The sequence below is a fragment of the Drosophila suzukii genome, chromosome 3 (assembly GCF_043229965.1).
Source record: "Drosophila suzukii chromosome 3, CBGP_Dsuzu_IsoJpt1.0, whole genome shotgun sequence".
Classification (NCBI taxonomy): Eukaryota; Metazoa; Arthropoda; class Insecta; order Diptera; family Drosophilidae; genus Drosophila; species Drosophila suzukii.
Window position 1 is genome coordinate 73,082,922 of NC_092082.1, and position 16,859 is coordinate 73,099,780.

The 16,859-nt window shown below is 43.6% G+C and overlaps 2 protein-coding genes across 5 annotated transcripts; one reads left to right on the plus strand and one right to left on the minus strand.

The window, feature by feature from the left end:
- The first annotated feature begins 129 nt into the window (after window positions 1–129).
- LOC108007978 (PP2C-like domain-containing protein CG9801) lies at window positions 130–12,906 on the plus strand. 3 transcript variants are annotated; one of them, XM_017071753.4, is made up of 3 exons: window positions 130–515; window positions 9,649–9,950; window positions 10,013–12,906. In XM_017071753.4, the coding sequence occupies exons 2-3, from the start codon at window positions 9,817–9,819 to the stop codon at window positions 12,009–12,011; spliced, it is 2,133 nt and encodes a 710-aa protein (XP_016927242.3). In that variant the 5' UTR covers window positions 130–515; window positions 9,649–9,816; the 3' UTR covers window positions 12,012–12,906. The 3 variants fall into 3 exon arrangements, with proteins under 3 accessions (XP_016927242.3, XP_016927244.3, XP_070853110.1); XM_017071755.4 differs by having other exon boundaries at window positions 9,654–9,950; XM_070997009.1 differs by lacking the exon at window positions 130–515 and adding an exon at window positions 2,435–2,578.
- A 25-nt stretch (window positions 12,907–12,931) lies between these two features.
- Window positions 12,932–16,785, minus strand: LOC108007977 (VPS35 endosomal protein sorting factor-like). Of its 2 annotated transcripts, none has more exons than XM_036817066.3 (12): window positions 16,653–16,785; window positions 16,496–16,586; window positions 16,314–16,427; window positions 16,080–16,251; window positions 15,366–16,021; window positions 15,146–15,312; window positions 14,807–15,089; window positions 14,445–14,755; window positions 14,052–14,383; window positions 13,685–13,993; window positions 13,349–13,617; window positions 12,932–13,288 (listed from the first exon to the last, which is right to left on the minus strand). In XM_036817066.3, the coding sequence occupies exons 1-12, from the start codon at window positions 16,667–16,669 to the stop codon at window positions 13,181–13,183; spliced, it is 2,829 nt and encodes a 942-aa protein (XP_036672961.3). In that variant the 5' UTR covers window positions 16,670–16,785; the 3' UTR covers window positions 12,932–13,180. The 2 variants fall into 2 exon arrangements, with proteins under 2 accessions (XP_036672961.3, XP_070853109.1); XM_070997008.1 differs by having other exon boundaries at window positions 16,314–16,423; window positions 16,492–16,586; window positions 16,653–16,784.
- Window positions 16,786–16,859: the final 74 nt, after the last annotated feature.

The window sequence follows — 16,859 nt, forward strand, 5'->3', positions numbered from 1 at the left end:
CAAATATCCATACTATCCAGCTCTATCTCTTTGGGCCATTCTCACATCAAATTTGTTCACACTTACGTTGACTTACGTTTTGCCGACACTTACGTTTTTCTGTAATAATCATCCGCCACCGAGCATTCACCGTTCATTCATTCGTATTTTGAATTTCGCTTTGAACGGTTGTTCTCACGTTGAATTTCAAATCGGAACGTTCGGTCCGCGGAACGTGTTCGGGGCAGAAAAAAACGTTAGCAAGACCTTTGTTTTCGTAGTGACTTTAATTGGCAACCAATCAGACTTTAAGTGCAATACACAAACTGGTGATTAAAGTTAGTATTCAGGGCGAATTCCATACAGAAGGGAAAAGTTCTGGGCGGTGCAACCACCCCCTCGGAATTGTTAAATATTTATACACACCACCAACGGAACGCACGCACTTACACAGTTTACAAGGCGAGTGGCGCCAACATATGTATGTAAAGCAGCGATAAGAAAACAACCCAGAAAAGGAAAGCAGGAAAATTATTGTAAGTGAAATGCATTGTGTCATATAAATAATTTGAAGTTCTATTGATTTTTTTTTGGATTTTGGGGGCTGTCACCCGAAAGTTTTTGCCGCCTTTGCCTTGTTTTTGTCGCCTTTTGTTTTGTGCTTTTACTTCCGTGTGTGTGTGTGCTCTTGGCTCTCCTTGATTTTTCCATTCAACTGGGTTTACGTCTCTGTTTTCCTGTTTTCTTCCCCCCATCAAATTGTGGGTGGGGTGGTTGGTTGTACCGCTTTTGATTCACCTGTCGTGTGTTTTATTTTCGTTTTCAACTTCACGGGCAGCTGCGAAATCTCAGCTGCTCCAAACAACAACAGCAAAACAAACAAAAGCCAGCTTTCGTAGTGCAATAACCGGTTTTCAAGCTTTATCGTATTTCGAAACTGTGCTAATAACTGGTGTTGTTTTTCGTTTGGCACATTTTATCGCTCCGTTAGCCATATAATCATTAGTAACTAAATAATATTAATGACTATGAAAAGTGGCGATAATTTTTAAAATAGGGAACACTTGCTAATTTATTGGACTTTTGTGCTCTTGCCAGGAAGTTAGTTTTGACGCAGTCGAAAAGTATGGCAAAAACTTTTCCACTTATAATGTCAGTCATTCTTTTTTTTACCGTTTCGCCTGCCAACTTCAGTTGCATATGATGGAAGCTACCGCATTCTCTTTCGCACTCACTCCTACTCGTACACCGAGAGAAATGAAAACAGTAACCAAAAAATAAATTTACAAGTTCTAGACATTATGTACCTCGCTCAGAATATAAAAATTTGATTGTACTATTTTATATACATATTTATTTTAAAATGATCTTTTATCAACAGAACCTCTTTAATTCTGGATCCTTGAATTTAAAATTATATGTTTCCCACTGTGGCTAGCATAATGTTACTTTGAGCATTTTGGACAGGCAGCAGGCAATTTCTATGGTCCTGAAACAAGCCGAAAGCACTCGCTCCAAGGATATCAGGCTCGTGAGGCCACAAAATCGATTCTCCACGAAGCCCAATACCTTGGAGAAAACCCGACACGTGATGGCGCCTGGCTGGGAATTACTGAAAAAGAGAAAAAAAGGGGCATGGAATAGGAACAGGATGGGTGGGATTGGATTGGATTGGGCATGCCAATGGGAACTTTCAACTCGTTCTGCCCTTTTCACAACTTCTTGCGCAAACTGCGGCAAAATTCAAACGGGGGAATAACATGCCGGATATAAGCTGTAAACCAAAGGGGACAACTCGGTCAGATATTTGGGGGGAACTATGTTTAGAATCCAGGGTCTAAATGCATGCGGTGAACAACTAGATAACGTATCTCAGATTATCTAAGCTTTGCTCTCATTTGGGGTGAACGGGGATTACCGAGCACACTTCTACAGCGATTGCCACAGTATGCTTACCATTTTTTAGTAGACCAGCCCCTATTAGTAAACAAATTGACTTGTAAGATAACTTATCGAATTCCTAAGACTTGAAATGACGGAAATTAAAGCAAAATTACATTTATTTTGAGGGAAACATTTTATGTAACTTATAGAATATCAAAACCAAAAAATACTGCAAATATATTTTTGGAAATGCGTGCTATTTTTGTCAGTTTTCATGATCAGGATAGAACTTAACTAAACAACTACCCAGCGAGGGCAACATCGATAATCGTGACTCATACATATGGGCAGGGGCTTCCTAAACAATGTGTATTTTACTCGAATACCATTTTCTGAATCGTATATTGTAGTACATTTTTAGCTCGATAGCTCTCTCTGGTCTTCCTTAAAAAAGAAACACTTATCATCATTATTTACTTTCCCAACGCAAAACACAACTTAATAGTAACACACATCATTGTCAAATTATTACATGAAAACTTTTAAGATATTCCTTAGATCAATATCCAAACTTTTGATTCTGCTTTAAATTATTTGAAAAACTTTGGCACTTAAACATACACACAAAAAATTCCTTCTCGACTGGCGCCCGACGAAAACCCCAGGAATTCAATCACTTTCGCTGGGCAACCAGAGAATTTTCACAACTCTTCTTGTAAGTAGTGGGGAATTTGGTGTATTTTGTGGCGCTGCTGGTGGTGCAGGGAAACTCCCTGAAACTAACTTTGAACTATGCATGCACATTGGGAAAATATTTTGTTTCTCCATTTTATATTTTCTGCCGGCTTCTTTTTATTTCGAGCTGCCGAGGAGCAGGCACACAGACTCCTGGCTGCCGTCTGCCGTCATTTTTCCCAGGGGATGGGGTCGCATGAAGTTGTTCTGTCTGGACTCCATCCACAACTGGCGGGTTTCCCAGCGCCTCCATCTCCTTGGGAACGTACGCCATCCTTTGTTGTCTCGGTTTCTCGGTGGAAACGGAGATGGAGTTGGAGATGGCGAATGGCGCTGCCGATGGCTCTTTTATGACGCAGTTGGTCCGGGCTAGTTGAAGTTTGTTTGCTCGGCCGGGCCTGAAAGAGTTCATTCTTCTATAATGCATTATCTAGCTACTGAAGAAGTTGTCTTGGTATAGAATTTCCTTGTTTGTTTAAAGCCAACCAGGGACAGTAAGTGGCTGGTCATGCCATCCCCGAAAATCCCACAAAAATCCAAGCTCAATCGAGAAAGTTTCCGGCTCATTAAAACCAATTTGCCTGGGAACATTTATAGAACTTTTCGCCTTTGATGAGAGGCATCCATTGGCGGCAGACCAGCCACATAAAAATAAATAACATTTCGCCAATTTCCAATTAATCAGCAAAGTCAACAGCAGCAAAAGTTCATTGAATTTGCAGCTGTATCAGGTTTGGGGATTTCGGTAAATTGATTGGAATTAGAAGGGGTATATGTGGGGTTTAGGGTTTCTCTCCAAGCACGCCCCGTTTCCAAAGATTAGTCAGCCGAGTGATATGACTAAGCGAACACAAGACGGAATAAAATTCAAATTAAAACTAGAAGTCGGAGAGGTACGGGTGGGGGTGTTGAGGTCTGACAGCCAGTCGGTCATTTAACCCGGTGCAAGGTCTCATACCGTAAAAGCTCCATCGGATAGTAATCAAACTAAAAATCTATAAAAGAGCTCTAATGATACCATACTTTTAGTAAAGTTGGATAAAACCTATCCTAAACTGTTTATAAACTTAAGAATGGAACAGTTCATAGCAATATTTCTTAACGTTAAATAATATATTTTCATTTCTTTCAATAGAATATTAATAAAGAATAATATAAATCTATGGGTATAAAGATTATACATAACAAAGATAATCAAATATTAAAGTACAAACGATAGAAAATGATATTTTCGTGGTATACAATAATTTTGTTCCTATGTGTTAATATCATAGTTGAGCCTAACAACTTGAAAATAAAATACTCTGCTATTAGAGACCATAAATCCACTTTTAAGACCTTCCACTGTACAGTGACAACCTAGGCACCTGACAAACCCACCGAACGGAGCACTGAGGAGTCCGTCACTGGACAGCCATTTGACACCAAAGACTACAATAATATCTGGAGGTAGCTTGAGGTGGGGTAAATATTTCATGGGTGGACAGTGTATATGAGATGTGGGCTGGGTTTCAGGGGCGGACAAAGTGGCTCGCTGGCTGCTCAATTGCTGCGGGGCAGCTGAGAAGTTGGTGTTTCTTTGTTTGCCACAGTTCTTTGGCCCGGGCCTTGACTTCGTTTGAATTGTCTTTGTTGCCATCAACATTTAATTTAATATGTGAGTTGAGTGCCCGGTTCCTGCCCCAAAAAACCCGCCTCCCTTCATCCTACATCAACTGGTTTACTGGCTTTCCAGATTTGCATAGAGTGTCAGCCCCCAGGAGTTTGGACTTGACTTATTTGTATGCCTGACAACAAGTCCTAACCGAAACGGCGAGCCCCAGACCAATCCCAAGCCAGACAGTCTTAGTTGAGGCTTCCCATTTAATTTATTCATGCAGGATTAGTCGTATATAAGTCCTACATAAATCGACGACAGCTGTCGCTACCTGGCTAGCAAGTAAAGACTTCAATTCAATTTATGCAAATTATTTTGTGGGCTTGCCAAATGTGTGTGTGTGTGGGGATAGTTGGTTGGATCAGACGGTATTATATTTGCCGCCAGATGTTTGCAAAATCAAAAGAAATCAACCAATTAGTCGAATGGAACAGGAAAAGCTTTTCTATAATTATATGGTCTTAAAAACAACAAAACTAAAGGGTTCTAAAATTTGTAACGTAAGGGGTAGGTATACTTCTCCAGCAAGCCCAAAAAGTAATTTTACCTTAAAACTTAATACCATACTTAACCCAAAACAATGGACCTGATGGGCACTCCTTTGATATCGGGTTTCGAGGCCTAAATTCTCGCCTTGCTCCACTTTTGGTTTATTGTATTCGGCTTGTGGCAAGTTCTTCAAGTATATGTTTTTTCGTGGCTGAAAACAGGGCCAAGTGGCGCGACCCCAAAAGCGGAAAAACAAGGGAAAACATGCAAGCGGAAATGCAGTGGGGAAAACTACTGGGTGGGTTTGGGCGGTCTTAAGTGAATTCCCATTTGGGTCCTGGCATTGCTGTAAAGTGCACATAAAACAAAAGGATGTTTCTCAACTTTTGACACACATCCAACCCCCAAAGGGATCTTAACTTTCCATTTCATCGCGCTCCGTCAATTGAATAGGACTGAAAGTTGCAACGCAATACTAGATCCATTGCCAGATGGGGTGATTTTGAACTGGATCTGAGGAAAGACCCCATAAATGCAAATTGTTGCAACAGGAAATGAGGCGTACCACGCACAGCCACAATGTTGAGCACGCCAATTAGGTGGCAATTTATAAGAAATGTTTCGGGAACCGGGAAGAGGCCCCTCACCTCTCTCCTTTGTTTCCCCACCATGTCACGTCATATCGAGGTGAAGGAACTCCTTTGTGATTGCTTTCGTGCGGTTTACATTATGTAAAAAATGTTAATTGCCAGATTTTAATGAAACCCCAGGCTCTGTTGGAGCCATTTGACTCTCTGTAGGGTTTTTTCTGAGCCTGGGGGCGGGTCTAATGCATTATTTATGCAGCTGACAGCTTGTCCAATGAGTCAACACCTGTTTAAATACTGGGGGAAGGTTTTAGGGCAAAAGCTTTTCAGGTTATTGCATAGAATAAAATTCGGGCTTGGGGAATATGTCCATCTACTACACATGCATTTAAATTGCAGCGACCCATACATATAGCTTAATGCATTTGCTACTTAATATTTTATTTTTATAACGACTGATAAGCCTGGTCTGGAATGGAAAAAGATTGCAAATGAGGAAATACAAATTAAGCTTGTATTTCTTTTTCCAAGATTGCCTTGACTGCGGTTGGAACGCCACTTGACTCGGGTCGGTGGTATATGGAACCGGTTTTATTTATAGATTTATATCTATATATCGTAAGAGTGCCCATAATTATATTTTAAAGGTAGTAAATATTAGGATGCATTCTTAGGAAAGATTAACCTAGCATTATAACCTCAAGCCTAAACAATTTTTGTAGACAGTGAATTGAAAACTCCATATCAATAGAGTATATCTTTTTGTGGCGTTACCAAGACCATAAATAGCCAACGAAATACGAGGAATTTCGCGGCTAAGATAAGATTCATGGGTTACCTAAAATGTTTGAAATATTTGGCAGTCCATAGGCAAACAAACAGCTCTATTTTATCACCAGCTTAACGGCCTTCAACTTTCTTTCGACAAAAACACGCAATGAATGCTACAAATTTTCACTTTCGTGTCTCCGCTTTTATAGCTTCTTGTGGTTTGTTGTCTGGCCCAAACAGAAACACACAAAAACGACTTTGAGCAGCTGCACTTGACTTGTTACTTAGACTCTGGCTTTGGCTTTGGCCCACCAACTGCACCTTGAGATTCCGCAGCATGCTATATAGCACATAATCTGCAGACAACTTGTTGTCACTTCGTCGTCGTCGCTTTCAAAATGCTTCAAGTGCATTCAAAGTCAAAAGAGTCACGGTGGTGTTTGCATTTGGTTAGAAGAGCTCAGTCGCCCAAAGAAGTCTGTTTACCCAGGGCTTTAGTACGGCTCCCTCTTAAATCCACACACATTTTAATATGCACAAAGCCGGAGGAACACAAAAGAATCTCATCGGGGAGCAGAGAAACCTCCACATCTAATTAACCCACTGTGTAAACAGAAATTCCGCACATCTGATTAACTTGGAATAAATAGATGATTTCGGAGTCGGCAGGAAATGCATACATTCTGAAGTCGCGGCCAATGAATCTTTCATGCGAAAAATTCTCTCAGACATTTTATTTTGACGGGTGGCAGCTAATAACGCAGGCCGACCCAACTATTTATAGTTGGAGGAAGCCCGAATGGTTTATTTTGGTTCTCGAACATAAACAAAGTACGAACGACTCACGAGATCTGTGCCACATCCGATAATATTTACTCAGTTGATTTTATACACTATACGACGCCCCGCCCAGATCTTGCACAATGATCTCACAATACCTCGTTACGATTTCCACATTTCAACGCTTGATTAGTTTCGGGTGTTGAAAATTTGGATGGTCCCGAAATCCCATCGAAAAGTGTCGATTGATTGCAGCACACGCCCCAGGAATTGTGTGCTTGTTTTGGGGGAGTGTCTTTAATGTCACGAATCAGTTGATAATTGTTAATATATATAGAATGCAACTAAAGATTAATACACATGTGATATACGATTTTGATTGAATAATACCCATGTATATATAAAAAGTTACGGAACAGAACATATTTTATAATTTTTTTCGTTGTTCCAAAACCAATTTTCAAATTTCAATGAAACAAGTTTATAGATTTTGATGGCATGGTTTTAAAGAACATTCCTGAAGAGTTTATTTATAGAGTTTATTTCTGATAAACCTATTAATTTTCCCGGCACGTGCTCTCAGGTGGACAAAAGCCAGATCTTAAATATTATGTGAGCACCCACAATGGCTTCTCATCAGCGGAACAAGCTCAGCGAATTGAGGAGACAGTAAGTCACAGTCAGATGCCCTTTGTGTGTCAAGTGATGATGATCTTGATGGTGGCTCTGATTGACGTGGATGGCACAAGGAAATTGGAGCAGTGGCAGATGAGAACTACAAAACGCTTGCGGCCAAGCTTCAATGTTGCCTCTTGTGGTGCAGTTTAATCTCTTTGGCTGCACATTTAATCGCAAATTTCACATTGTTGCGGGCAAATTGAATTGTTTTGATGTGGAGGTGGGCTTTTCAATCATCCGGATTGATTGCCCTGGACCGACATCGAGTGCACTCAGCTGGCTGCGCCTCAATGCGCCCACAGAAAGTTATACCTATGTAGATACAATATAACCACATCTGCACTCTATACATGGCCCACACACTCCACCCCATTCGTCCATCGAACGACTTTGTCTCGCGGCTCTGACTTTTCAATTCATTTGATTTGTATCTTGGAAAAGTGGATATGGTAATGGGAAATCTCCCCTCCTTCACTTGTCGGTTATTTGGGTTAATTTGATTTTAATGCTTTGCCACAAGGAATGCGGGTGTGGTGGCAATCAGATCAGTGCCCAGCAATTGCCAAGAAATCGCGCATCTTGCGGCCATCAGATTTCAATTGAATTACATTACTCGCTGATTGATTCGTGAGTAAAGTCAAAGTTCAGCGAAACTCGATCAAGAGACCAATTGGTTCAAGGTTCAAGTAGTTTTTCGCGAGCCATTAACTGCCTTTTATGAGAAGCGCATAGATAGGCGCTCCCTCCCACACCGTTAATCGACATAGTTTTCAATGGTCCACTCATTTGTCACTTGAAGTGCTCATGCCATAAATTAAAGTGCTTTATTGTGTGTTTTATTTTATTTGTGTACATATACTTAAAGCATTTGTGAAAATTTCAGCAGCAACGCGCCTTCTTCAATAATTGCCCCCATCAACGAAACTACTTTCAGTACCGACTTTTGTTGTTTTTTATCATTTATATAAAACGTTTTGTGTACAGCGTCTAGAGAAAAGCATCTTCGCAGTAATTGCTGTTGAGGATTAGCATTTATTGTGTGTTTGCAATCCATTGTAATATCGCCGAGAAAAAAGCTTGATGTGGTTATGCATTGTTTACGAGGATGGATCAGGTAGTTGAATGCTGTAATATGGCAATTAAAAGCCGTCTGCTATTGCGGCGGAGAGTTAGATAATTTCATAGCAGGCCTTGGAAGTGTTTCTTGCCAGCATAATTCGATTTTTTCACCCTTATATGATATCATCTTTCCGTTGAAACAGAACTTGAAGCTGTCAGAACTCGAAAATTCAACATCTGCTGGAGTTGCAGGTCGCCCCAGGCAGTTGATTTGTCCATTCATTAATCATAAGCACATCAGTGATGCCATTCTCTCGTTTAAACCCCAGGACTAATCAAAGTTGAGCTCTGGAACGGGTTTTATATATGGTGATGCCCCATTTTACAAAAATATCAACTACCAGAAAATGTTGTAGTAATATGATGTTGATTTGCTTGACATATGTTACTTATCTAAACGAGAAGTAATAACATAGGGCGTTTATGCTTGAAAACGAGTTCGAGAAAAAAGGCACATTATCTTTTCGATAAATTTTAACTGGTACTCTATAAAACTCACCTTATAACTGCAAAAACTATGGAAAAGTATTCTAAATTCTTATGGCAAAGGGTCAAATTGGCATCACTGTTTCAACTCACATGCGGAGAGCCCTGCTAAAAGCCATGTCATCCGAAACCCGAAGGAAGGATGGGATTTCTGTGTCCGCATCAGTGTCTCGTGCATTTGCAATGAGTTGACTGAAAGCCCATTCAGGGTTGTATTCCTCCCCTGACATCCTGCTCCTGCTTTGGCTCCTGCTTCTGATGCGGGAAGGGACTTTTGTGTGGCCAGGGAAAGGATGCAGACCCTGCGGCAACTAAAAAGCACATCCCGTCATTAGGAGCAGGCGGTTAATAGAGGGGGAATAATGCCGGTTATGCGGCTGCCACTGCATTTTGCTCGTAATTCTTTTCGTGTTTGCTCTGGCCCATTTAATTGCATAATTTATTGATAATTAAATGAAGCTTCTAATTAAACTCTCTTTGCAGGGCAGGCGGCTGGATTCGTTTGGAGTGACTCAACTCCCACAACAATTGCCGCTGATGAGGTGAACGAACTGCTGGTCAGCTGCGCAGCATCCATTTTTAGCTCCTCCCTCCCTCCATCTCTGGCAATTAAGTCAACCCTAATTGGAGGAGGGAGCTTCCCGGCTCAAGATGCCGTCGCTGCGCCAGAAGGTCACCACTTATTTCCGCCAGTTGAGCTTCATAGCGGAGCCTCGCGAGGGTCGCCGGCGGGCCAGCGAGCACGAGGATGACGATTGCAGCTTCATTACCAAATACCTGGAGGGGTGAGTAAATATTAGCCTGAAAGTGGAGGATAGTTGTTTACCCATCTTCCCTCAACCCACAGTCGCATGCAACGACAGTTTGTGGAGGGTCCGGAGATCTACAATGGCCAGAATCCCACAGACATGCCCGTTCTCAAGTTGAACCCCTACGAAGCCGGAACCTGCTCCATCACAGCCGCCTGCACAGGACCGGATGAGGGACTCACTGGAATTAAGCGCTCCAAACTGCACCTGAGCACTAGCTTTGCGGACGACATCGACTTCATAGATACGCAGCAGGAGAACGATGATTGCTATGGGGTCAGGAAGAGTTCTCCGCCGGTTCAGCCGGCCACACAGAGTTCCACACGACTGACCAGCAAATTCGGACGCCCGCCGAGTACATCCCGGAGACAGAGTAGCACGGAGCAGCCATCCGGATCCGCTCCTGTTTCGGGAATGCGTTCCCGAAAGAATTCCAAGAGCAGCATAGCCAATCTGGCGGCGGCATCTACGGGTGGCGATGTTGGTAGGGTCAACAACAACGATCAGAACAACAAGAACCTGTTAAACGCAAAGACTGAGGCCTCGACGGATGGGGATTCCAACTCGGAGCGGGAGCGCCTGCTCCTCGAGGCTGTGAGCAACCAGGCGGGATCCGCTACAGCTCCCCTAATCGCTGGCGTGGAGAACTGGCGCATGGAGTGCGAGTTTGCATACGGAATCTCGGTGTCCCTCTACGAAACCAACATGCTCACCAAAGAACCCATGGGCAATCCCATCGCCGACTGCTACGGAATGGTGGTGCGCGGGGATTCAGCTGCCATGGCCATGGCAGATGGCGTCAACTGGGGTGATGGCGCCCGCCTGGCCGCCCGCTCAGCTGTCCATGGATGTCTGGACTACCTGGATCGAGCGGTCTTCGGCCAGGCACTGGAATGTCGGGCCACAACCACCCAGGAGGTTTTCGTGAGTCTTCTGCGGAGTCTGTGGGAGGGACACGGCTGCATACTGGAGGTTGGAGGAGCCCTGTCCACGCTGACCATTGCCGTGGTGCTGCCGCTGGACGGAGCGCCAGGCAAGTATGTCGTCTGTTCGTGCAACGTGGGTGATTCCCTGGGCTACGTGTACTCCAAGAAGCACGGAGTTCGGGAACTCACGCAGGCCTCCCACGACATCAGCTCCATGCGGGACATGCGTGACGCACTGGGGGCATTGGGACCGGCGGATGGCAACAAGCCGGAGCTAAGCAACCTCACATTCTCGATGACCTGCATCGAAAGCGGAGACATTGTGTTCCTCACCTCCGATGGAATCAGCGATAATTTTGATCCCGTTGTGGGCAAATTCGCCGAGGCATGGACGCCAGATGTCAAGCTCCAGACGGTGGGTCAGGGAAAACCTGGTAGCTTAGCTCCAAAAAGGCAGAACAAAAGTGCATCTGCGATCTATGCCCGCCTACATCCCTCGACGCCACCCACGCGTCCAGCTCGTCAGTCCAAGGCGAGCAGTCCGCCCAGCAATGCGCCCAGTCGTCCGAAGTACATGCGTTCGCAAACTCTCATTGAACCGCGTCAGGGATTGGCATCGCCTCCACCGCCTGCTGTGGCTCTTCAGCGCATTCCGAAGTCCATCTCTGGGCTGCCCTTGGTCACCGGTCCTCAGCGACATGCTCTCACTCTATACCGCCTGGAGGATCTGCTTAGCTACGGCATCAATGGCACCTTCTCGCCCTGCGTTTCGGCCCGGAGGCTCTGCCACTTGCTCATTGATTTCGTCAGGATGATAACGTCTGCCAGGAGAAAGACCCTGGAGCAGAGGGAGCTCTTCTACAAACTCTCGACGGGTCCAGATGGCGCCAAGCGGGAAGTGCAGCTGAATCGCATGCAGCATCGGGCGGCCAGGAAGCGGGTTGTGGATAGCAGCGCCTTTGTAGCACTGCCTGGAAAACTGGACCATGCCACTGTGATGGCCTACACGGTAGGCGGTGGAGAGGATCACAATAATGGAAACGATAACGGCGACGGAGGAGCTCTTTCCCCCGTGCTGCAATCCAAGGAGTTTAAGGAGACGAATTTCTAAAAACGAGGAAACGCTAGACTGCAGACTAAGCTTTTTATACATTTTTCTCACTCACATATGGGTAGTTCTATCTTATATGTACAAACAGTGCTCTTCAGGGTCTCTAATAAATTTTCAGTTTACGTTTTTGTTTTTTATTAAGATAGTTACGCAGAAAGTGCCAATTAATTTGTTTTGTTACTTTAAAGGAAATAGATCGTTAAATACTTGAATCATATTGTTAGATTTCCGCCAAATACACTATTTAGTTCGCTTATCGAAGAACAAATAATAGCCTTAACTACACATTAGTTGTATCTATTTGTTTACTAATTTAACAATTAGAAACGAATAAAATCAGGAAACCCAACATGAAGCAAAGACCTTATTTTGATTGATGTAATTAATATAAGACCCTCAAGAAAATCGTTTATATAGTATGTGATCAAGAAGTACCCATACACATATATATATTTACATAACACTGATATACGTACGTAGTGATAAAACTCACATGTATCTTCAATATTCATAGAGCTTTCGTCTAAGTTTGTTGATTTTATTTCGGTATTCTCACCTGTCAGCCATAGTTTTTTAGCCATTTATTTGTAAATTGCAAACGACAGAAATGCCTCAATGTTTTAAACTACCAAAAAGAATAAGAATACACAAATGTACATCGTATTTTTACACTCTCATCCGTAATTCAATGTAAATGCCACTCTTACGCCAGCTGCAACAATGTAAACGTAATACATTTTATACCAGCTGTCCCACACAATTTTAAATTATAAAAGCGTATAAAGTTGGTAACGCACAGCTTAATTTGCTAAATGGACTCTACCGAACGGGCCAGAGCAATAAATAATTGAATAAACGCATTGGAAAATTGCGCTTTTACAAACACCATAAACAAGTTGTTTTATTTAAATGAAACCATCTACTAAATATGCATTTTATTATCTGTGTAAAACTATCTCGAGTTTGCGGGTCAAAATGTAAGTCTTTAAACGATATAATATACTCGTAATTGCACAGAAATGTAATACAAAATTTCTCAGTTCCTTGTCAAGGTTGAAAAAGCACAAACGCGGGATAGCGGTTCTGTGCAATAAATCCGTAAAAGATTCATGCACATAAGAATATATAATCTCAGCGAATAGAAATAGTTCTTACAAGCTCATTTCTCCTCAGCTGTTGCGCATGCGCAGGAGCAGTTTGGCAATAGCCTGAGCCCGCGTGGGCGAAGCATCCTTTATTTGTTTGTACAGGATTTCTACGCTGCGCAGGGTTTGGGGCTGCAAAGGAGACAAACTCATTGTAAAAACAGTATGGATAATAAATAAAATTCAACATACTAATGTCTTCACATCCAATTGTGATTGAGCCTTATTGGCCAGGAGCCATAGATTCACTGCCAATTGAGCTATACTTTCTTTTTCCAAGTCAGCATATCGCACGATCCTTAGGAAAAGTTCCAGGGCTAGCTCCGCTTGCGATCGTTGCTGCTGGGCCACTCCCAGTGCCTTGAGCTGCAGCAGCATGGCATCGACAACCTGAGCACACAAATTATTTACCTCCTGCAAGAACTTGGGATCATGGCCATACAAATCGTCATTGGACACCACTTTAAAATAGAAAGAAAGTTAATACAATTAAGTACAAAAAGTAAATGTATGAAAAACAAATCGTACCTCCTTCAATATGATAAGGAAACTTTTCCAGGCTCTGCACATAGAGCATGTCGAGGGAATGCAGATAGATGATACTCGGTGCCGTGCTGTCCGGTTTGAATTCATGTCTGCCAACCACCTCCAGCAGCAGACGAAGGAAATACAGAACTCCCTGTTCCGGGCTATCCGGAACCACGATCAATGTGGCCAACACATTGCACATGTACGAAACCAGAAAGCGCTCCAAGCTACGGGGCTTTCCATCGAAGTCCACGGTGGCTGCGGGCAGGTCATTAACCAACTGCAACGCGGCTTCAAAACAAGCATCGGCTGTAGTGGAAATAAATATTAACTTAAAATGGCAAGATTAATCTGATTTAATACTAGCCTTGCCCCAGGCAGAGATGCTGCAGAGCCAGCTGACCGCAGAGCAAATACAAATTCATTTGCTGCTGGACAGCTCCAATGCTGGGAATGGTAATGAAGCAGTAGGCGATGCAGGCCTTGATGAAACCCGTTGACTTCGAACGATTGCGCGTGGCTAATTTGCAGGCCGCATGAACCAGAGTCACATAGACAGCATCCAGATTGCTAAACGTTCCCCGCGCCTCCACATAGAAACTGAGTTGTTGCTCCAAGTCGCGCCCAAAGTGAACTTTATGAATGAAGACATTGATGAGCTGCGAAATCTGGCGGCGCTCATCCTCCACGGACAGGGCACTTTTAGAATAGGGTTATATTTATTTTACAAACTATTTTTATTATATTATTTAATACTCACTTTACAGAATCGTTTAAAATCTTTCCGAGATACATCAAGGCGTTCGTCACGACTGCGTCGCAGGTGTATTCCTCACTATTCTGTTTGTAAAAACTAAGGATGTTCTTGCACACTTCGACTCTTACCGATTCCTTTTGAAAGAGATCCAAGTAGGGCAGAAAATTAGGCTGTATTAGTAGCAGCTCAATGCTGCGATAGTTTTGCATTATCCTGGTTAAAATATTTTGCAATTGCGAGTAGTGTTTTTCATAGGCTTTGCCCAGACACATCCGTGCATTCAGTTCGCCCAGCAGTCGGTTGACCTCATGGATCTGGGAAAAATAATTTAATAATATTAAATTAAAAACCTATATCAAACTAACCGTAAAATACTGGGATACAAAGACGGCCCAAGTCTCCACACAGTTGATATACTCATTAGGATCCGTCAGCTTATTAATGGTTTCAAATGCCGCTTTAAGAAAGGATACCCGCTGCTCCTGCAGAGGAGCACAGCTACTAACGCAGCTGCCCAGCGATCGAAGCAACTGGGACTTGGAGATTCCGGGTGTCTCAGAAGCATTGATCAGCTCTATAAATTCCAATGCATTTGTGGCAATGAACTCTGCCTTAAAGGAACTCAGAATGGACATCAGTATAGCTCCGCTGTAATAAAAAATATATAAGTTATTACCGCTAGGTTATTTTAGAACATTACTCACTTGTTCTTCAGCTGCTTGCACTCATTAAGCATATCCTGCGTGTGGAGTTCGCATTTGTGAACCAGGCAGAGCAGCATGTAGTCAAAAGCTGGGGCGTATAGCTGTAGGTAGGAGCTGGCGGTGACGATCTCTGGATGCAGGTTGAAGCGGGCCACAAAGCGAAAGATCTTTACATAAATATATTTATTAAAGATTTTTATTTAATATTCCTTGCACTCACCTGAGGATATATTAAGAACAAATCGGTGAAGTTTTCCCTAATGTATGTCTTACTGGGCGTAAGAGTCACGCCCATCCGGACCAAGTAGCAGCGGGCATAGCTGGATACCAATGGATCGGCTATACCTCTCAATTGATGGGTCAATCGCTGCAATATTCGCTCATACTCCTCGCGAGAGGATGACAGGAACTCGTAGCACTTGAATATTGACAACTCCAAGTAGAGACGCGGCAGCAATTCCCGAATAGAGGCTATCTTGTAGAACCAGTTCTGGCAAGTATCCCGAGCAGCCTCCCGTTCCCTCTCCAATGCGGCCGCCGAAGATGAGGGATCTCCCGAAGCTTTGGCACGCAATCGATCGTATACCAGCTTCCCGAAAACATCCAGGATGTCCGTTATGAGCACATACTGACTCGGATAGAACTGCAGCACAGTGGTGTCCGCCAGCATCTTGGCACACTGTATGGCTATCTTGAGTGCCTTTACCCGCTGATCGTTGTGCCAGGACTGAATGAGCTCCTGCTTGAGCTGCTCGAACCGCTGAATGTACTCCTGCTGAGTGAGATCCATCATGTGGCGCATGCTGCCATCATCGAAGTGATCTAACTGCTCCAGGCGGTACTTCGTCTTGTCGGCCACCACGGTTTGCGCTTTGACTAGGATTGTGATCAGGAATTATAAGTGGTAAGTGGAACATCTACCCACAAGACTTACTGCTTTCGCTGCCGCCGTCCAAGCTTCCGGATGCCACTAGGAAACTAGTGGAGAGCGATAGTTTCTCATTGGTGGTGAAGCGGTTGAGGATGCCCAGTCGACGGCTGCTCCACTGCAGCGTGTTGTCCTCCGGCTCCGCCCTGTCCCGCTCGCGACGCTTGGTCTTGAGATCCTACGGATGCGTATGCTGAAACGCTTAGTCATGTTCCTTTTGGGAGCGCCCCTCTTACTTACAAATTCGCTGACAATTTGACTGAGCGGATCGTTGAGCTCCTCATCTTGGCGGGCAAACTGCGTCAGCGGATCGGTGCCCTCGAGAGCCCGGCTCAAGGGATTGCTGTCCACTACCTGGTTAAGATTTGTATGTAGTTCAATTTAGAGAACTCAGACATAGGGGCGTTGTATCATTTACGAACCGTCACCGTTTGTTGCTTCAGCGGATGATCCAGCGTGGCCTGGCCAGCCAGGCGGTTCTTTCGCACCTCGTAGCATCGCGGCACGCACACCCTGCAATCAGATGCAATATTTATCAGTTCTTATTTGTTTATTTTTGGGGGAAAATAAATAAATTACCATTCCAAGTTCGCCATAGCGTCGTGGTTGTTGTTGTCGGCATTCCTGACAGCTGTTTGCCAATGGGCACGGGCGTGGGCAGAAAGTTGTGAGGGGAGCGATGGCGGCGAAGAAACTGTACTTATTCGGGGGATAATTTGCCAAATTCTGAAAATGAAAAATAATAAATATTTAATTTATTTTGTTGTATTAAGGCTTACGTGTGAT

Excerpts from the sequence above, each read along its gene's own strand:
- LOC108007978 (XM_017071753.4), top strand. The coding sequence starts at position 9,817 with ATGCCGTCGCTGCGCCAGAAGGTCACCACTTATTTCCGCCAGTTGAGC. Across the intron at positions 9,951-10,012 it reads ATTACCAAATACCTGGAGGG|TCGCATGCAACGACAGTTTG; the intron begins GTGAGTAAATAT and ends CTCAACCCACAG.
- LOC108007977 (XM_036817066.3), bottom strand. Across the intron at positions 14,384-14,444 it reads ATTTTAAACGATTCTGTAAA|TGCCCTGTCCGTGGAGGATG; the intron begins GTGAGTATTAAA and ends CTATTCTAAAAG. Across the intron at positions 13,994-14,051 it reads GCATCTCTGCCTGGGGCAAG|CCGATGCTTGTTTTGAAGCC; the intron begins GCTAGTATTAAA and ends TTTCCACTACAG.